Source organism: Amblyomma americanum, chromosome 1, assembly GCF_052857255.1.
Source record: "Amblyomma americanum isolate KBUSLIRL-KWMA chromosome 1, ASM5285725v1, whole genome shotgun sequence".
Taxonomy (NCBI): Eukaryota; Metazoa; Arthropoda; class Arachnida; order Ixodida; family Ixodidae; genus Amblyomma; species Amblyomma americanum.
Genome location: NC_135497.1, coordinates 323753738 through 323774938, shown reverse-complemented (window position 1 = coordinate 323774938; position 21201 = coordinate 323753738). Strand labels below are relative to the sequence as shown.

Genomic DNA, 21201 nt, shown 5'->3' with positions numbered 1-21201 from the left:
TTGTTTGTTTTTTCTCTGTACTGCGGACATGTAAATTATCGTTTATAGGAGTTTAACTAGAGTTCCCGGTCGAGTTCCCGGATTCGAGCCCGACCGCGGCGGCTGCGTTTTTATGGAGGCAAAAAGCTAAGGCGCCCATGTGCTGTGCGATGTCAGTGCACGTTAAAGATCCGCAGGTGGTCGAAATTATTCCGGAGCCCTCCACTGCTGCACCTCATTTTTCCTTACTTCGTTCACTCCCTCCTTTATCCCGTCACTTACGGCGTGGTTCAGGTGTCCTACGATAGATGACACTGCGCCCTTTCCTTTCCAAAAAACAATTTATTATTATTGCTCCTTGCTAAGGGAAACTGACTGTGCACGCTCGGTTGCACTCGACTATCAGTCCTGTAAGTCACCAAGTAGTAGTAGTAGTAGAAAACATTTATTCCAAAAAGGTAGGATAGAGAGGCGAAAATACAGATTTTGGGTGGAGTCCTTATTTCAGGACCCCAATGTCCACCGCAGTTGCTCTTGCTTGGGATATCAGCTTTCGCTCCGTCGCCAAGTCAGAGCTGAGCAGGGCAGACTCCCACTGTTCCTCGGAGTGATGTTTGTCTAGTTCGGGGGCTTGGGATCGGAGCAGCCCCATGTTACATATGTTGTTGGAATTTCGCCACACCAGGGGCAGATGCTGTCATATCTGTCTGGAAAGATGATGTGGTACTTGTGTAGGTTAGGAAAGGTGTAGCACACTTCAGTCGTTACTGGCTTAGAGTGTGTTGAAAGCAAATGCTATATTGATGAGACATGCGCGTGCCACCCAACAGACAATGTGTTTTCATTCCTAGTAAAAAAAAACAAAAAGAAAGCTACAAGTTTCTGCCGACTGATGATGGGGGTGCTCGCTGAAGCCACCTTCTTTCTTGTCCTCCGCAAAACCGTGCACCGTCTACGGTTCTCCGAGCGCGGCCTCTCCGATGTTCTCGCCAAACTCCAAGTCGTGAAGTGTCTGCAGCATCTTCATCCTGGCCATGTGTCGTTCGCGGGGCAGAAGTCGCTTGAGGTCCGCCGCTAGGCTGAGGCAAAAGAGTTCCTCGGGGTCCGAAGAGCACTCCTGCGCCGCCGCGCCCCCCGCCGCCAGGTGGTGCGTCAGAACGGCAGCCGGCCGCATGCCCACAGGGCAGGGTTGAGCTGGTGCTGCTGGCGCCACCGCCACAGCCGCTGCCTCAGCCGCCGCAGCCTCACGCATTTCGTCGTCTTCGTCAGGCTGCTCGCGTTCGACTGCGACCTCGGCCGGAGAAACCGCCCGGGCCGCCCCGTTCAGCGCCCAGCGCCTCCTGCGAGGAAGAGACGTGGCAGCGAGGATGTAGCAGGCACTCAAACTCGGGCTGGCAGAGTGCGGTGTTAAAGCGGCTTTTACCCCTTAACTGCTACCTTCCGAGTTCGCCCGCTGGCCGATCTAACTTCTTCCGCTACTAGCTCGCCGCCCATGCGCATTTACGGCGGTTCTGCGCACTGTGCTAAGACGGCTCGTGAAAAGCACTCCACGTTCAGAACCCGACCGCGGCGGCTGCGTTTTTATGGAGGAAAAACGCTAAGGCGCCCATGTGCTGTGCGATGTCAGTGCACGTTAAAGATCCCCAGGTGGTCGAAATTATTCCGGAGCCCTCCACTACGGCACCTCTTCTTCCTTTCATCTTTCACTCCCTCCTTTATCCCTTCTCTTACGGCGCGGTTCAGGTGTCCAACGATATACGAGACAGATACTGCGCCATTTCCTTTCCCCCCCCCCAAAAAAAAAACAATTATTATTATTATTATTCAGAATGGTTTGGAAAAAGTGAACTCCCGAGATCACTTATGGCCTTCTGTATGCTCGTTGGCCGCATGGCGAGCGAATGTTTTTTTCTTTAGTTATGGTTTTCGTTTTTCGATTTTACGCGCCGATGGTAATGACTCCTCCACTTCGTCGTCACCACCACCTTAATCGGCGCAGACCTGTCCACTGCAAGGTAAAGACGTCTTCCATTCATCTGCAATCAACCGTGCAGCCCCGCTATGTCCCCTACAGTTCCTGACCTCGTCTGCCCACCCGACTACTCCTCGCCGCCCCTTGTTTACTTCCTCCCGTAATCAACTCTGTTGTCTGTGCTCCCCGTTACATCGTGAACACGTCCATTTCCCTTGCAAGAATGACGGAGGACTGCATTTATTCACACAGCGGTGGTGCGCGAGCGGGAGCTGACAGTTCGCGGCCTGATGTTAGCGGAATCTCAGAGGAAACCCTCTCACAGTGTCGTTTCCATAAAAAAGGCTCCCATTCGAATCCTATAGTACATCCAAGCTACCCCGAACATCAACCGCACAACAGGAAACATCCCCCCAGTATGATGCACAGGGACTTCGCTCTGCAACTCAAAGAAGAAAAGTCTCCAATGACCGCCTGCCCACAGTGCAATAACATGACTCACAGCCTAACCTCCTTCCTCCCCCACGCCTTTCACATCACAGCTTTCGTTCTTTTGATCTTCTCCCCTCCATGCATCCTTAAAGACGCCAGCTAGTGCCCCCAGCCACCCCCAATGAAGGAGCCGAGCCGGCTTCGAAATGTTGGGTTTCAAATTAGTTTTTGGTTGAAGATGTGCAGACTTTATTATAAGCCGTTTCCATTCAGCATGTGGCCCACTTAGCGTCAAAAGAAAGGATAAAAAATATTCCACCTCAAAATGTGCTGCCATATACGGTGGTCGCGAGAGACGCAAGACATTGCTGGTTGGAAATGAAAGGGAGCTAATGACGACGTGTACTATCGTGTACACAAGTGTCCACCGCACGCCAGCGCCGGCTCAAGTGGGCATTGGTACTGCGTCACCTCGAGACACTGGTGTCGACACCGCACATGATGCGTCCATTTGTGGTGCAAAGAATGGTTGCCCTTGATCCCGAAGCACGAAACGTTACTTATGTGATGGTATACGCTCTTTGTGAAGCCTTAGCAGAATAGACGGACGGTGTGGTGCAGGCTGGCTTGTCGACTACTCTTCGTCAGCATCGCTTTTCGGACCAGGCGAAAGGAAAGCAGCGCGACTGCTCCCAGACGCAGCCGCCCTCGGTCCGCGAAATGGACATGGCGTACGCAGTCGGTTGTGTGCCACCCAGCAACGCGGCGATCTAGTGCGAGTCTGAGCGAGTCGCGCTTCGTGCAGCTTTGTGCGGACAGTAAAGCCTGGTAAAACCGGGCGCTCGCTTAAATGGCCGCTGAGACACGTCGCAGTCGCGCGAGGTTGTGCTTGTGACGCGAAGGCGGGCAGGTGTCGTCCTGTCTTATTATTATTATTAATATTTAATAATAATAATAATAATAATAATAATAATAATAATAATAATAATAATTGGTTTTGGCGCAAAGGAAATGAATCAGTATCTGTCTCATATATCGCTGCACGCCTGAACCGCGCCGTAAGGCAAGGGATAAAGGAGGGAGTGAAAGAAGAAAGGAAGAGGTGCCATAGTGAAGGGCTCCGTAATAATTTCGACCGGAGCCCTCCACTACGGCACCTATTTCCTCCTTTTTCTTTGACGTCCTGTACACAACACCCACGTTCGCGGCCTCAGGAAGTGATCGAGGAAGCCGAGCTCCCGGTCCAGTACGCTCCACTGCCCCTTGGGGTCGATGCGTCGGCGCTTCTTGCGCTTGAGGTAAGCGTCCCGGATGGTGCGCCACCGGGTCTGGCACTCCTCCACTGCGCCAGGGAACGCACGGTTTGCGGTCAAAACAACCGTGCCTTTGTCGCGGTTAGGGGCACCCCACGGTTAGTACATTCCTTTTGTGACAACAGAAACCGCTCTTCCAGCGCGTCGTCACTCTTGGTATAAGTATAAATGACAGTGCATCGTCGTGAGCGGTATGTATAGTCTCATCAAACTTCTCCGCAGTGAAGCTCCGCCCACATTTACAACCGGTGCACAGAATTCCTCCACGACAAAGACGTAGTCCGTTGTTAACACTTCTCTTGTCGCGTAAGCGAGAAGCTAATCACGCGAAAAAAAGTTATAACCTTTAGAATTTTCCTACCTGGCTTTGAGGAAGCCAAACATTAGAAATCTGTTTTCGTTTACTTTTGTGCCTGGCTTGTGGAGTAATACAGTACTCCGAGATACTGGCGTAATTTCCTTTCCGATTGCCACCTTGTCTATGCGGAATAGACCAGCCTAGAGATCTTGTTCTGGTTCTGGAGTAGCATGCCAGGCCGACAACCAGGCAGAACTCTCCTGTTCCATTAAAGTTTTTCTCCTCCTCCTTGTTGTGGTTGTCGTATGTGGTCGTCATGGCCACCACAATATTTCATTTACATTCAGTTATTTTTTCGTTTTTTGTGATTTCCCCAAGCAACTGGCTATGATTTGGATGTCATGCCTTCGTAATCGCCGGGCTTGAGCCAATGACGGATACGAGACTTGAAGAGTTGCATCGAAAATTGAATCAAAATATTGTTCAGGCCATGAAAACCACGTACGACAACCAGAACAAGATCTTTAGGATGGTCTATTCCGCAACGACAAGGTGTCGATAGCCAATCGGCAAATGCGCAAGACCTGGGAACAACTGCGGAAAACCGCGATAGCTTAGTTCTTTTAGGAAAAACTGACTTTTCTACTCTCCTAAGCTCTACGTAACGGCTCATAGCCAGTAAGAACATGGCTATGACGGACGCCATCAGTTTAAGTCGATCAAAATGCGTAAAAAACCACACTTAAAACAGGTAGTAGAGTGAAAATTCCGGGCAGCCTTAAAAGAACACCTGTTTTACCACAGCTACGACTTTATGCATGCCACATCCCTCGCAAATGCTGTAACGTGGTAGAACATGATGGGAGAAGACGATATATTGTGCCGGAATTGATGGCCACTCGTTGACAAAGCTCTGCTGAAAAACGGATCAGTCAAAAAAGGTGCACTTTCTCAGTGGGTTCATGGGCGAGCCAGGAACGCAGCGGAAAGCATCTGCGAACTGCCGGGAGTTGGAGAAGGCCTTGTTGCAGTCTCCGCGAAGGAATGCCGCTGTGCGGTTCAAGCGACACAGCGTGAAGCAGGCGCTTATGAAGAATACCTGCTGCTCGCTGAAGGCATCCGTGGTGCGCCACGCTTTCCCATGGGTAGCAGCGCTGCTCAAGGCTATCTCGAAGGCCTCGTGGGCCACCTCGAGCCCAGGTATCTCCGGAAAGGGCGACGCGAAGGTGGGTGCCAGGCAGCTGTGCTTTCGAGTGACGCCTTTCTCCCAGTTCGACGAGGCCCACTTGGCCGCCACGTCGCCGTGCGGGCCCACCTTCATCCCTGTACGGTCCAGGGCCCGTACGACCTCCAGCGCGTATGAGAACATGAGGCCGCCGTACAGCATCGCCGGGGTTGCGTGCAACGCGAACAGCGGCGCCGTCAGTGCCGCTACGGACAGGACGACTGCGTTGCGGAGGTAGTCGTAGCGGACCAGGGGAGGGGAGGATGCGGCGGGGAGCTTCGTCATGGGCGTGCCGTAGAAGGACTTGTCCCGCAGGGCACGCACATGTTCGTGGGCGTCGCGCCAGAACTCAATGACGGTGCTCGCGTTGGAAGCGAAATCGGCGTAGAGGTAAGAGAGGCCGCTCGCAGTCAGCATGTCGGAGGGCGGCCAGAGGAAAGTCTGCAGCTGCTGCAGCTTGACAGTTGCCATGTACTTGGACAAGTTGTCACTCCAGGACACGTTGGCGATCTTCTGAACGGTCACTCGCCTTACTCTCTCAAAATGGTCTTCGACAGCTCTCTTCTGGTTGGCCTCCAACAGCGGCTGCAGGTACAACGCCGCCACGAGCACGCGGTAAGCTGCCTCTGCCTGGGTGACACAGAAGACTTGTCGCTGCTTGGCTGCCCTCTCGTCATTGATGTCTGCCACGTTCAACTGTACGTCTCCAAATGGGGCGAAGACCTGAACAAAAAACCAAGACAGGTGGTGCAGCAGCTCTGATCTGGTGTACTTTGCGAACAACTTGTTGACTGCCTCGAGAAGTGCAATGTCGCTGACACCCACATGGTCGGGCAGAAGATGGACGTTAGTTTCGAACGCTTCCGTCCAATCGCTGACCGGAATTCTGCTGGTGTACTTTTCGATTTCTTGAAGCATGAACCGAAGAGGTAGCTTGCTCTGCCGCTCGAATACACTGGACAATGTCATGACTACGTCCTCCTCTATGTCTGCGATCCTCCTAATTTCGCTGGCGGCGCTCTTGGGTTGACCTCCGGACCCAGCAAACGCCGCGTAGAAACCATTCCAGTACTCGAAGTACCGGTCGGATGGAACGATGTTCCTTAGGGGCTTACCCCACAGCATGAAGAAGTTGCCAGGAGCGAGTACGATACCCATGGTGCCCCTGGAATTGCGCAGCATCCGTATTTCGAACCAAAAGTCTACTGCCCAGTTCAAAGCGAAGTCAAGAAGTACGCCCAGTGGAGTGGCATCTGGAAGGGGCTTGTCGGGCCATGGTATCTTCCGTTCTCTCATGAACGCCTTAAGCATTCGCAAAGGAGCCCCTTGAGGCCCGTTGGTGGAGGTCATGCAAGCGTTGAGCATGGCTTGTAGCTTAAGGGTCGTAGGTATCAGTTGCGAACCCTTTGATAAGGTGCTGAGAAAGTTTTTGAACCTGCAAACAGAGCGGTTCGTCGTCAGTCATCCATCTCTTCAAAGGGCCTCTCAGATCATTCCACTGGTCCATCTCTCGTTCCTCTTTCATTTCTACGAATAAAGTTGCGCCAAGGAAAAATAATGGTCCGGTTATTATTTTATTCACGGTAAGCAGGCAAAGCAGGCCATCTTAGGGGGCCTAAGGGAGTTGGAGACCCTGTAAATTTACGCCAATACGCACTTCATGTAATTTCGTGCATGAAGGCCATTTGATGAGGCATTCCGAAAAATCTTCTCCCCCGCCCCCACCCCTTCCTCCGACGAAACACTCACCCTCGCCTGGAGCCTGGCTTAGTGTTTTTACAACCACAGCTGCATTGGGGAGGTTCAGCACCCGACCTCAACATCATAATATGAGGTTGAGGTGAGGCTGAGTGAGGTCTCTCGTGGCCGCTGGAAAAGTGAGGTGGGGGCGTAAGGAGACAACCTCAAATGAATGGTTGAGGTTCAGGCTGACGCTCTCTGCCGTCGTATTGTGTGCCAACGAAAATGTGCTTTCACCAACCGGATGGTAAGAATGTTATCCAGATAGGCCTCGACAGTACGAGCGGGCCAGTGCGTGGACGACCTCAAGAATATACAATTTGTGGTATTGCGATCCAAGTGGACTTGCGCCACACGGGCCTTGTTTGGTGGTGAGCGGGCCCTGTCGACAACATGCCATACTGGTCACATCACGCGGGTCGTCTTAGCAGTAGGCGCTGTCGTGGACGCTTCGATAGAGCTATTTCTGATACCTCTTCCCATAAAAAGGTTGCCGAAAGTTGGCAGTTTTACCTCGCTCTCTTCTTAGTCATGCAAAAAAGAATTGTTTACAACTAGCAGCCGCCTTCCTTGAATATAATGATGCCTCCCCTCTTGCAAAGTGACAGAGTGCATCAAAGCACTGGACAGCTAAGCCTGGTCAGAAGTTGCGTCAAAACGTCTTTCAAAATCGAGTTGAAAGAAGTAACAAGATATCTCCAGGAGCTGTGTTTCTTAAGACGGTAATATATGGTCGAGAGTTTTCATGGCGGCATACTGCGTTCACCAAGTACGAATGCCTTGCGATTTATAAAGCGTGCTTGATCAAAGTAATTTTTACGGGTATCTAATGGTTTGTGGAAAAGGTAGTGAAATGCCTGACAAAGTGCTACCCCTTTCCCCACTCCCAAAATTGGACACTCGTTTAAAATGCATGACAAAAACAACGACCACGAATACAGTACGCAAAGCCCAGTTCAAAAATTTCAGCACATAACTTGAAACAGGACATAATACAAACATGATGTACACAGAATAAAAGACAAACAAATATGCCCCAGCAGAACTGAAATCACCTCGCGTTGCAGTTTAAATAAACGGAACTGGGGCGACATCTTTAAAACGTGTCCGCACTGGCGCCCTGAGTAATATCGTGGAAAAAATGAAACGTTAAGGGCTTGTTATTACAAAGGAGTTTGTTACCATATCGGAAGAGCAATATTGTTAACCACGCTATAGCTAACGCTGAAAGAAAATATTATCCACTGCGCGCAGGATACCCACATACGTTGCGTTCTCACCAGTTGTCCAAGAGGACGTTCGTCAAGGCCGAGGCGTGGCCGTAGAACTCCGAGGCCGGCTTCCAGCGGGAGCAGGCGTAGGCGTCAAAATCCACGCAGGGGTCGACCCCCCTATCTATCCGGGCCTCAATAAGTCGCACATGCGCCAAGCACGCGTCGCTGCGGCAGAACGGGTCCGACCGGGCCTCGTACGGCATCCACGCCCGAACCACGAACGCCACCACCAGCGTGGCGACGCAGACGAAGGCACCCATAGCGAAGGTCATCTCCAGGGTCCTGTGCGGCCGGTCGCCCGCATCTTTCGAACGCGCCGGTCGCGGCGGTGTAGAGGCTGGGGCCTGCGCAGTCGCACGTAAAAGACTCGACGGCAGCGCAGGAGGGAAGCCCGTACAAAAATGCTCGTTGAAGTTATGTTGAAGTTTTTCAGAGCGGGCACAACATGCTATCTTTAATTCATGTTGAGACCAGGAAGGGCCTGCGTTGGTCGATTGTTGAGGCAGGGTAGAATTTCAACAGAAAAGTGGCCACCGTGCCAGAGTTGAGCATTCTAAACACATTTTCTGCATTGTTTTCATGTTGAATCCAAGTTGAAATTATTGGGGTGATTCAAAAAATCATTCTGTATTTCGGTTGCGGTAAAAAAAATTCTAATACCTTCGTATTGCGCAAGATGAACTACCGATGCAATTTTCGACGGTATATTCACATTTATTGCTGCAATTTCACGTTCACGGGATGCTGACAGCACCAGTCATGTAGTGCTCCACACATACGCACGCACACACACACACACGTGTGTGTGTACATAAATAGATACACTCCCCCCTATACGACCATCAGATAAAGAGCATAAAGCAGTATTGCACAATGCTATAACACGAACTACGAGTTCACAAGTTTTTCATCTAAAGCGCCATCTGAGCTTCACCCTTACATACTCCTACACAGGGGTGTCCGCATCTGCGCAGGTGTTGCCCAGCCGACCAGCAATGATATATAAGCTATTCTTGTTACTATTTAATTACTTTATGTGTAGCAGAAGTAATAAACTTCACATGCGACGTTCTGTTAGTTGAAGACCTTGATTCATCCATAAACAACAAAAATAAAGCACTAATTAAGCGCCCTTTTTTTGAGCGCACATACAAGTCCTCCAAAGAGCATATTGCATCACTGGTGCTTTTTTCTGTGCAAGAAAAGAGTTTTGAGCGGTTTACTAGAGTCATAACAGGTGTTGAATACTTTAATATGCATAATGCGATAAGGTTTTGCTTACACGACACATGTCAAAGTTATTCCTGATTTCACTTAGGCTTAGACACGACTGCCACGATTCAACACAAATTCAACAGAAATTGCCCAACAGTGAATGTGTTGCCTACGTTCAACAATAACTTTGTTGAAATCGGCATGACTATGGTCAACAGCCTCCTGGTTTTGGTCACTTGCTATTGTGATGCAGAAGGTGCTAGTGCTGAGAGAAATCGTGCAAGTAGAGCATGTGTGGTCTGCTTGATTTCCCTGGCGACCATAGAAGACATTGTTTTTCACATCATCTTCATCATCATCATAGGCCAACCCATGCTAATTTGCTGCTCAGAGAGCCTCCAAGACAAAAGCCGAGAACAGAATTAAAGCTACAGTGGGACGTTCTTACGAACTAGTTGGTTCGTTTCGAGGAAACGTAAGACTGGGCGGGTAGAACATGGAGAAGAGGCATGGAAACGAACACGATACCAGCGCACGCGTGATCTTGTAATCGTTTCTTTGACTCTAGTCCTGTGCTATTCGCGCAGACTTAGCTTAACTAAATTAAAGTATTCAAGGCTTGCCATCACATCATCTGAATTGCAGTTAGCTAGAAAAATATTAATGAGTAGGTTTCCACAGGATTTCGAAAACCGAGCACTACATATGCAAGATGCAGCAAGATATTTTCTCTCTCGGAGAAACCTGCTCATTACGAACAGTTAGACGATGCGACGTGTCAGCACATATCATTGTCATGTTCCACAGTGCTTATAACTATCACAATATATTCAGTTTTCGCGTAACTTGTCATTTATGTGAGATCGTACCCCTAATCTATCGAAATATGCAATGCAGAGGAGTACTTGCCCTGTGGAATACTTTCTGCAAGGAGTCCATTTGCATGGCTCTGCAAATGCTCCTATGGCCCTAAATTTACGATTTGTATGCTCTGCAAAAGCTGCTACAGCTGAGAATTTACTTAAATTCTACGAAATGGGCTATGCTGAGTATAACCAACCAAAATTTTGTTTAGCAGATGTTGAGTAGGCTCAACATACATTGGGTTCATGTTGGTTTCCAGTTGATTCAACAAGGGGACAACAAGGCGTCATCTGAAGCTCAAAAGTCATTTTTGTAAGGGAGAGCCGTTGGCGACGGGATTCGGTCCAGCTAAGCCTCACGACCTTTGTTCAGCGATTGAAGAAAGCTGTTCGGCTTCTCGTGGAGAGTATGCATGCACGCGCTCGAGCCGGCAGACAGTATAGCAAAGCGCAGAGCTAGTGGTGACACTTGAGAAACAACGTGCCAGAGGCAATAAGTGAAGCCACAGTGGACGGCTCTGGATTAAATTCGACATCGACAGCCAGGGTTTTTTAACGAGCACTGGCATCACACAGCGCAAGGGCGCTCCTGCATTTCGGCCCCACTGAGATGCGACCGCGATTCTATGTCCACTGTGCCACCGCGGAGGATCACTTAAGTGGTACGGCGACAGATACGGGAGAGGTAAATGAACGAAGAAGTCAGCATCCAGAGACGGACCAGCGATTGCGAATTAATAGATGCGTGAAAACGAGGGCTCGTAGCAGTTTAAGAAAAACGGGTTCACTTGTCAACATGCAACTTGCTGTGCTTACCGTCTGCCTACCATAAGAATATCGGCAAAAACCTCCACACAGTTCTGGGCCGCTATCTCTGCTAGAAAATACTTTTGCTGCCAGCTCAGTTTGTGCGCCCGCTCAGGCATGCTGGCTTCTTCATGATTCGTGCTTAACACAGGAAAAAAAAAGTTGGGGGACACTTATGCCAGATGATGCTTAAGCTTAAGCTCCGCCCTACGGGTATCACGCGATAGCGTTAATGGGTCCATTCAGCGTCTTGGGGTCATCTGCATCTGACTTCGCAGACACGGTCGCTTCCATATTTTGCTTTACCTCAAGACACACAAGGCCTCCCTTTAGCCAAGACGTACGAACGTTCCTCAGTGGCCAAGGAGTAGCGATTTCAGACCCACCGCTTGACCATTTTTCTTTCCTGCGCAATTGCTTTTCTTTGTTCAGAGGCACTACGTTATGGCGGTTGAACGACGCCACGACCGTGTAGACCAATGAGTAATTGCTCAGTGACGTCATCACTGTTGCACTGTGTTATCGTTTTGGGGTGTTTGAATTACCGGCGCAAGGTCACCTGATTGTGACGCCAGTACTATTTCGCCCAATTCTGACTTTCTCGACACGTCAACAACTACAGTGGTTTCTCCGCCGAACAGGACCCTTAACGCCGTTGCGTTAATACCCTGCCAGAGATGGATGCGTAACGAGGTGATCGCTCGCGCATGTTGGATGGTTTGATGCGTTGTTGGCTCTGCGCCAGGCAGCAGTTGGCACAGGGTAGCTGTGATGATATACGCCAGCGTATATAAAACGTAGGGGGGAGGGAAAAAAAGGCGTGATCGTTTCTGAGACAGTAGAAATAAAAAAACTTGGAGCCCTTCTTAACCACTTTCTTAAAGAATAAAATGCGATAGCATCTAGGTCGCCTGCTATAGTTTCCACAATGAGTGTATAATGTTCCTGCAAATTTTCCTCCAAAACTCTGGTTGGAACCGGTTCCATTACCCTCATATGGTACACATGAGTCAACACCTCCTAGAATGTTCGAGTACCCTCCATTGAATTATGTTGCATTATCCTAATCCGACCTACAAGTCCCAATAACCCACCTTAATTCATTTTACGGGGTGGGTCTATTTCCAAAATTTCGGGCGTCCTTCAGAATTATAGGGGGTAGGCCAACTTTCAAATTTTGGGAACCCTCAAATTTTCAAATCTGGCGGTGCCTTATGATTGGTCTAGCGGTGGTCACGTGATGATGACATCAAGACACACTCAATCGCAATCTTAGATTTTTTTTTTTTTGGGGGGGGGGGGGGGGGCGTCCTCATACCACCCCTGGCGCAGTGGCGAACCGGTTAAGCGATGTGGCTATTTCAAACACAGCCACCTATGAGGCCTGTGAGACCCACGTTGCTCTTCCCGAGCTCCTGCACTAGTGTTCCTGTATATGCTCCCGTATACAGGAACACTATCTTGCACTGATGCTCAGCAGCGCAACGGTGGGCGGGTGGCAAATACATCGAATTTATTTGAATTCAATTCATTGTCATGTGCCACGATGGGCAGGTTGCCACGGTGGACAGGTCAATTGTGACGACGTCGCAAGGTTATGTGACCGCTCTTTACCAATCGGGGAATTTCGTGACAGAGAAACCGGAACTTTGTGTGCGTGTGCGTGTGTGTGTATGTGTGCGCGTGTGCGTGCGTGTGTGTGCATGTGTGCGCGTGTGCGCGTGCATATGTGTGCGCGTGTGCGTGTGTGTGTGTGTGAGAGAGAGAGAGAGACAGAGACGGCAACGGTTGGGGGGTTCGTAGCAAGAGCGAGAAGGCATTTTGGTCAGGGAGAGCGCAACTGATGCAACTGTTTTGAAGAATACTGTTTTGAATAGTGGAGCGTTCTAGCAGCGGTGCGTGTGCACACAGCAGTGGTGCACGCGGCATTTCGGCTTCCCGGGCGAAGCAGAGCTGCTGGCAGCAGTGTGCGTTGGGGACACTTTTTGACACTTCATGAAGAATTGTTTGCAATTCGCCCTACTGAAACAGTTGGTCTGCTACAGGTGCTGCACGGGCTGTCTGCTTCGACAAGAATGCGATAACCTTCAGATTGATTCCTTGTGTACCCGTCGTGGTATGCGCCTGGCTTGGCTGACAGCCGCAGCGCCCCGACGAACACTGCTGGAAGCAACGCTCCGTGCCACCGATCACGCGAGCATCAAAAGTATAGCGTTGACTGACTTGAATAGGACTGTATCCAGTACGATACACAACACTGTATTTTACTCGGCACTATCAACAAAACGTTTTGCAAAAGCTAACTCGCCCTTATAAAGTTATTAACTAATGCCGACTGCTCGGTCAGACTACATAATTAGAACTGCCAGTTTCTCAATTATCAGCATGCCTACTTCGTTGGCCTTGCAGTTGAGTTAGCAGTGGACACGATGTGCTTTTTTGTTTACGGAGATGCATTCAAACCCTCGTGGCATTCGGGGCGCCCTATTCGGCCTGCAAACGTCAGGGATGAAAAATTTCCCAGGGAGGTTTTATCTGAGGTAGAATTTCCTGTGGCTCAGCCGACGTGACGGCGTAAAACACGCGAAAAATAACGATGCTTCGTCGGCAAAACGCGGGGCCTTCGGAAGAGAACACGATACAGAGCGTTTACATAACATTAATTGTCGCTTCAATCACCGTCAATTAACAGTTAATAATTAATAATAATATTTGGTTTTTGGGGGAAAGGAAATGGCGCAGTATCTGTCTCATATATCGGTGGACACCTGAACCGCGCCGTAAGGGAAGGGATAAAGGAGGGAGTGAAAGAAGAAAGGAAGAGAGAGGTGCCGTAGTGGAGGGCTCCGGAATAATTTCGACCACCTGGGTATCTTTAACGTGCACTGACATTGCACAGCACACGGGCGCCTTAGCGTTTTGCCTCCATAAAAACGCAGCCGTCGTTCATTTTTCATCCTGAAAGTCACCGACAGGAATTAACTGCCCATCGACGTCGCGCACAATTAGTCTTGCTCAGTCAGTCAGCATACATCGTACACTCTAAACACGAAAGGCGTAAAACGAGAGTAAGCTGTCCTGTAGCGCGCTCCATTTTATAAACTGGAGCTTACTCCCCAGAGGACCGCTTACTTCCTTTTTACTCCCATATAGGCGCGTTCGTGTTCAGAGTGTACCCATCCATCGTGTAACGCCCCTCGTCAGGAGCATTTCAGTAATAAATAAACGGGGAAAATTGATGCGCATCGCTACTGCCACGCGCCACAATCTGAAGCCGGCTATTTCAATACTCACTACGCACTCAGCCACGGTGCGTGCCTGCCTAGACGCTGACCTCCTGGACACGCGGGACCCACCGGCGTCAGCTGCGAGGGGCGCGCGGTCAAGGCGTCGACCAGGCATTTCTCCACCAACCTCCCAGGTTCTGCTTCCTGCGAATCATAGCTAGGGGTGGGAGGCTGTTTCGGTTGCAACCGAAAAAAAAAGCTGGTAACCTTAAGCCGATCATTTTTTTTTTAATTTGGTTTTAACCGAGAAAGGTCGGTATCCTTTAGATGTACGCCATGGCTTGCTGGCTGTTGAGTACGAGTTAGAATCGGTTAAAAGACAAGAAAGGAAAGACGCACTCATTGTAGCGCTTCGATGGAAACCTGAACTGCGCCGTGAGGGGAGTATAGAAGAAAGCGAAAGTGAAAGGAAGCAAGGAGAAAAAGGCGCCATAGTGAGAAGCTCTTAACTTCTACCCATTGGCCTTCGTTTACGCACATCCCAGTAAAAAAAAAGAAAAACAGAAAATTCTTTGTTCTCACAGCAGATTTTGTAGTATTTTTGACCACGAATTTGTCATACCAACGCAAATTTTGTTGCAAAAACAGAATATTCTGCATTGCTGTGCAGTCGCTGGTCGTAGCTACAGAACTACAGAAACATACCATAGAAAAATAAAGTTGAAACTCGTTATAACGAAGTTTATGAGGCCCAACAATTACTTCGTTATAGCCAGTGTTGACCGAGCTTCCAAAAAGAATCGTAATTCCTTCGCTATATCCATTATTTCGTTATAAACTGCTTGGTTATAAAGAGGTCCACTGCAATACGGTAATACCGAAAAATACAATCCTGGAGAAAAGTCTGTGGTTACGACAAAACGACAAACCGTTTAGTTGCATTTCGGGAACCCCAGTTGTGTAGTTTTTTATTTTTTTTTCATCGACTGGGCATTGAAATCACACAGCGCACGGGAACTTTTATGTTTTGCCTCAATCGAAATGCAGCCTCCGCGGCCGCGATTTCATTCCGCGGCATTGGGCTCGGCATTCGAACGCCACTAAGCTACGGCGGCGGATCGGCAAACCGTGAAAAAGACAGACAGCTTTTAGCGAGAACTTATTCCTCGCGAAAGCTCAAATTAAGATCACACAAGGCAAAATGGGTAAAAAGACTATAGAGCTGAAAGCTCAGTCGAGAGTAAAAAAGAAAATTTTTAAATGCAAAACAAAAATTAAAATTAGAACAGGAAATAAGGCTTACTATCTATAAGCTAAGATGTGGGTTAAAAAATTCAAACGGGGAATAGCGTCGATAAAACTTGACTAGAGTGAAATTAAATAAAAATATCAAACAGTCGATAAACCGCTCAAACTTAGCAATCATGTTAAAAAGTATAACGACATAAAACTAATTTAGATAAATAGCTTATTTGGCAAAAAGGACTGTGAAGCTTCACGAAAGGTAAAGAGCTGTAAGCTTAACACCACAAAGGGCACAGGAAGGCAAACGACTCAAACAGGAACCAGCTTGACCTGTCACGGCTATAGCATGCACTTTGCTAAGATTTTAAGGTTGCCGCGATGTCAATGTGTTGTCGTGACCATTATTAACTACTTTTCAGGAGTCGGTGAGACAGAAAAAACTCACAGGACGGTTACCAGTGTGTAACGCGAATATTTTAGTGTTAGCTGTGGTGTGAGAGCGAATAATTTTCATAGAGTTCGGACCTAAGCTACTAGGCTCCCTCCGATGCTACATGCATGTACGACAACACGCGTCGCCTTGTGCGCCGTGCCCCTTCCGCACAGTGTCGCCGGCTATCTTAGAATATTGCCGCAGCCGACCGCAGCAGCGTCCTGACGCGCTGCCAACTTTGCCGAAGAAGCCACCGCCGCTGGCGCTCCTTTCAAAACGTAAACACGCCGTGACGTTCCAGGCGCGCACCATCTTGGCGCGATGCCAAGGTCTGGGCTGCGGACGGCGCCCACACCGACGGCACTAAAACTGAGCTGAGGAACAGGACAAGAAGAGCTAGGGCATTGAAAACGTTATTCTATATGAAGAAGAGATTTACGGAGCTGTTAAGGCAGATCGGGCAGGAACCACCAGCGGGTGCGGACAGCTCAAGCAGTACGCTCGCAATCGCGTGATCAGCGATGACGAAGAAGCGCGGCTGACGCTTTGTCGTCACCGTCTTCCTTACAGCGTGCTTTGCGGACGGCGACGCAGAGGACGGCGCGAAACTGAGCAACGAGCTAAGAAGAGCTGGCATTCGGCTATATGTTTTCCTCAAAATTGTAGTTACTTGGGCCGGTTGGGGCATATTCTAACGGTAACAGAAAACAGTGCGCTGTATCGCGCTTTTCTGCGTTACTTTTCGTACATGTCGTCGGTCAACAGAATTCTCGCAGTTAGCTCCTGTCTGTCGTTTTTCGTATCTCGTTTTTGTTCCCCATGCATAACGAACCAAACAGCCAAGACAGATGCATTAAACCTGTCTACAATCTCTTACTGCAGCGGCATCGTACGCGGCCGCATAAAAACCGCCTTAACGTTTAGCCCTGAACTTCAAAGAACGCCAGTGCGAAACCAGTGCGATTTGTGGGAGATCAGGCCCTCTTACCATCAACGTGGGGCCCAAACTCTGCGGCTTCCTCTTCCTGGCGCTCGCGCCCCAGCCGAGGTGGCCCGTAGTACCTGGTCAGGCGCACCGGCGTCATGCCCGACGCGGCACCGGCCACAGACGTCGCGCTCCGCCGCATGGCTGCCTCCTCGTCCAGCATGGAGCTGGGCGGCCGGCTGCTATGCTTCCCGAGTCGCGAGATGAGCGAACTCGCCGTCGAACGCCCCGCCGACTGCCTGCTGTCGGCCCATGGGTGCTGCTGCGGGGGCGGAGGAGGCGGTGGCGGAGGCAGCTCGCGACTGGCCCGTGCTTCGCTCAGTCTGTCTTCTGCAGCGAGGGCTCTGGGAAGCCGGCCGCGCCTCTGGGACCTGGACGAGCGTCTTGAGTACTGGGATTGCTCTCGGGACCCCTGTGCCGCCATCTTCCACTAGCCGGTCCTGGAACTGATTTTCAGCGCTGCTCAGCTTCAACGGCCGTCGCGAGGATGCCGATGCACGCGTGCCTCGGGACACTGGCTCGCGGATCGCGACCGGCGCGTAGCTCGAAGCAGCACTGAACACGGAGGAGGAATCGAAGGCGACGAAGTTTTGTGCCTATAAATTGAACGATCAAAGAAAATTAGCTGTCAAAGGTTGCAAACAAAAAAAATTGGCAGTGGTTTAGCTCTGGTTAAACCAGGAGTGACGCGATAGCTGCAGCTGGCCGAGTGCAACTTGGTCACGTGACCAACCACGTGACGAACCACGTGATCATCCACGGCGCCGCGCCGCCGGCAGTTGCTCCGCACCACGTGACAACGTGGCGGCGCAGCCAAAGGGTGGCGGCACCACCACGCTGAAGGCTCGAAATGCTACCGTAATGTAGCTATCGCTACAAAAGTGAAGCTGTGTTTAATAATACCACTGCCCACACAAAAGTGTCTAGATGAAAAAGATGGAAATTTAGCGGAGAAGCCGCACTGTGCTTCATCAAGCGTGAACACAGTACAAACATGTGCGGTGCGTCGCTGGTGGTTGGCACTAAGACTGTGCACGCCGGGTGCGCTTTTCATCCCTCGTTTCATAAACTGCTACAGACAATGGCATCTTCGATGGAGTGGCCTGCGTACAAAGTCATACGCGCTGCAGGAAACGAGGGGCGTAAGCCGAAGTTTCATGAGGCGTGTATTGCTGAAAGAAACCAAGAGCAGAAACGAAAATGGCCCTCCAACATCCTTTTTCTCCCATTCTGGCATTTATCACTCTGCGCCCTTCGTGGCGTGGGTTGCATTCCACTGGCCCATGATGCGTCACTGAAAATAACGCACCAGCATATGCTGATTTACTTGCTCAGAACAGCAGATCACCCGTCGACGCCTGCATCTCGAAGAGCATACGTGATAAGGGCGTGCCGCGCGAATGTATGTTCGGGTGATGATTGCCTGCGTTCCCATGGCCTGTACCGAACCTTCCCCCTTACCTCCCGCCACGCTGCCATTAAAGAGGGAACAATAGAAGTCTGAAGACATAGACACGAAATCATCACAGACAGTTGTTTCACGGACCTTCAATATTTCACAGCCACAGCCACTTCCAAGTTCTGACACTCGAAAATGGGACTGCCTCGAGCTCGCCCTTCTCGGCCATCAATCACGCAAAAATAAAAGCTCCACGTGCTTCTCACCCACGGTCAGAAAGAAACACCGCTGCCGTGAAGCACGACGGAAGAGGGTGTGTAATAAGCGACATCTATCACCATCACTGATTTGTCCTCGGAAAAGGCTGAAAAGGTAGCTTTTTACAACGATACCAGCACGTGGAATTTCCCCTGTGGTGAGCGGTGTCTGCGTTGCCATCGCAGAGCGTCAAAACTAAAGACAAACTGGTGCGTTCACCTGCTTGTCGATGAGAAGGTTGCCCAAGTCGATCTGAGTCACAAAGGCCGTGCATGTGAGCCGGGAAGCTCGCGCTCTCCACAATGGGCCATCTGTGGCCGTGTGACATGTGCGCAAAGAATCACGCCCATATTCTCTTTGTCTTCGGCTCGCACCGGCTAATGGCCCCATGACTTCGCGACGTCGTTGCATACCGTCCGCTGTGGACAGTAAAGGCTGCTGCGGAATCAGCGTTCTTCAGAAAATAAATCTCGAGAATTCGCCTCAGTGAGCGTAGTCTTCGCTGCATCGCAGGCATGCGCTCAGGCTAAAGGGAGTCGGGTGGGGTGAGAGAGATCTCACACGAAATCTGACTAAAGGCCCGACTAACTGGCTACGTCATCGTCGTTTTTAAAAACGATTGTCACGGAGTTGGCGACGACTGCCTTTTTTTCTGGCGCCGAGCGACGAGGTATACAAGATGCTGCATGCAGTAGCACTTCAGTAGCAGTAGCACTTCCTGCGCAATAAAGTGCACCGGATACGTCCGAAGTAAACCTTTAGCCGCAGCTTGAATTAAAACACTGAGTAATTCAGTTCGCCCTCTGGAAAGTTATAGACTTTTGAATTAATTGCAAGTTACGTACATATCGGCATAGAAAATGACGGGCTTCCGTTTGACCTCATTATGCCTATTGGCCTCCATTGTTTCGTGACGGTCTCGCATGGCCGCCAGTTTTCAATGTGATCCGGACGCGAGGCACCCGCGGCTGTATTTCCGAGAGAGTATATCTCGTTTTGTTGAAGAGCAGAAAGCGCCAGTTCGTGTGCCGCAGTGATAGACCTTAAAGAACTACAATGCCGGTCCCATAATAGATGTCAGTTTTCTTATTTGTTTTTTTAGCGCATTGTTTTGTGTAACACATGTACGTGGAAGCCTGGTAATAAAGGGAAAAAAAAATGTTGCACAAACCACTAGGCTGGTTGTCTATGAAACGCGAGAGCATTCGTCATGATACGACGAAACTCACTATGAACACAACGACGTAATGAGAGTATCCCGTAGTGTTGCTCCAGTACATCCGTGAGGTCTGACGTAAGCCACAGTATAGCCGCCGCGGTGGCTGAGTCGTTACGGCGCTCGGCTGCCGGCCCGAAAGACGCGGGTGCCCCTCCGGCCGCGGCGGTCGAATTTCGATGGAGGCGAAATTCTAGAGGCCCGTGTACTGTGCGATGTCAATGCACGTTAAAGAACCCCAGGTGGTCGAAATTTCCGGAGCCCTTCACTACGGCGTCTCTCATAGCCTGAGTAGCTTTGGGACGTTAAACCCCCATAAACCAACTAAGCCACAGTATATTGCACACGCTGCAAGACACTCCGAACTCGTCTTGCATGAACTGCTTCGCAGAGTAGGCATCGGCTGCGGCATTAGACGCTGTTCAGTGATACGACGAAGCCTAACCAAACGCATCTTTCCGAACCTCGCCTCGCATTCCTCGGCGGTTTCGCGAGCATGCCTTTGTCGGGCGGCTTTCCGCACCTGTTGTACGTGCTGTTGCTTCACATCATCCACCTCTGCTGCGTATCGGCGGCTGCACGCCGACGTTTTCTTTCAAGGAGCTCTTCTTCGGTGGGTGGTCGCTTGAGAGGCCCCATCTCGTCTGGCACGTGAGCGCTTCAAGTTCGGTACGGCAGCGGGGCACCGACTGGCCTGCCGCTCGGCGATCTGACCCAACCTCCGCACGAGGCAGCTGCACCCCTCTCGGTGCAGTGCGGAAAGAATGGCATGCTGGGTACACAGCACCCACTACCGTTAGAAAAGTAAAATTCGAAGAGAATTAAAGAGGAAAGCGGGCGCGGGGAGGAGAGCGCCTCTATACTTACAAGATCAATGGGCCTTGCGAGCATGCGTGTTAGGGGTGCAGTAAGGAAACACAGCAACTGATTTAAGCGAAAGGGACACGCTGGTGTTAAAATGACCCATGCTGCGATCGCAACGTTGTCTCCCGCATGAACGCGACGACGTAATCAAGCTTTGGACAAGCATTTGTCATATCTCGGCTCAGTTCTCATCGGCTCATCTTTTTGAGGGAGAAACTATAAACCACAATACCACGGGAAAAGCCAGCAAGCAGCTGCAAATATCGCGACAAAAGGCCTCAATAAAATCCGGCATCTGTTTGAAGGAGTCGCAGCTAACATGTTTTCCCAATGCCACCTAGCGCCATGGCTCCATTTACGCTTTCATTGTTGAGTAAAAAAAAACAAAAAAAAACATTCACTGTTGCGGCACAGTCTCCACCTGTATCCGCTTGCATCGAATCCAAAGTTACTTTT

At 50.2% G+C, this 21201-nt stretch overlaps 1 protein-coding gene across 1 annotated transcript; it reads right to left on the bottom strand.

The window, feature by feature from the left end:
* Positions 1 to 874: 874 nt before the first annotated feature.
* LOC144120609 (uncharacterized) lies at positions 875 to 17432 on the bottom strand. Its single transcript, XM_077653193.1, has 4 exons — positions 17012 to 17432; positions 14413 to 14549; positions 8240 to 8577; positions 875 to 1319 (listed from the first exon to the last, which is right to left on the bottom strand). Exons 1-4 carry the CDS (start codon positions 17430 to 17432, stop codon positions 932 to 934), a joined length of 1284 nt encoding a protein of 427 aa, XP_077509319.1. The 3' UTR covers positions 875 to 931.
* Positions 17433 to 21201: the final 3769 nt, after the last annotated feature.

Excerpts from the sequence above, each read along its gene's own strand:
- LOC144120609 (XM_077653193.1), bottom strand. The coding sequence starts at position 17,432 with ATGGCGGCACAGGGGTCCCGAGAGCAATCCCAGTACTCAAGACGCTCG. Across the intron at positions 8,578-14,412 it reads GCACCGTGGCTGAGTGCGTA|GCCCCAGCCTCTACACCGCC; the intron begins GTGAGTATTGAA and ends GCGACTGCGCAG. Across the intron at positions 1,320-8,239 it reads AACGTCCTCTTGGACAACTG|GAGGCGCTGGGCGCTGAACG; the intron begins GTGAGAACGCAA and ends TCTTCCTCGCAG.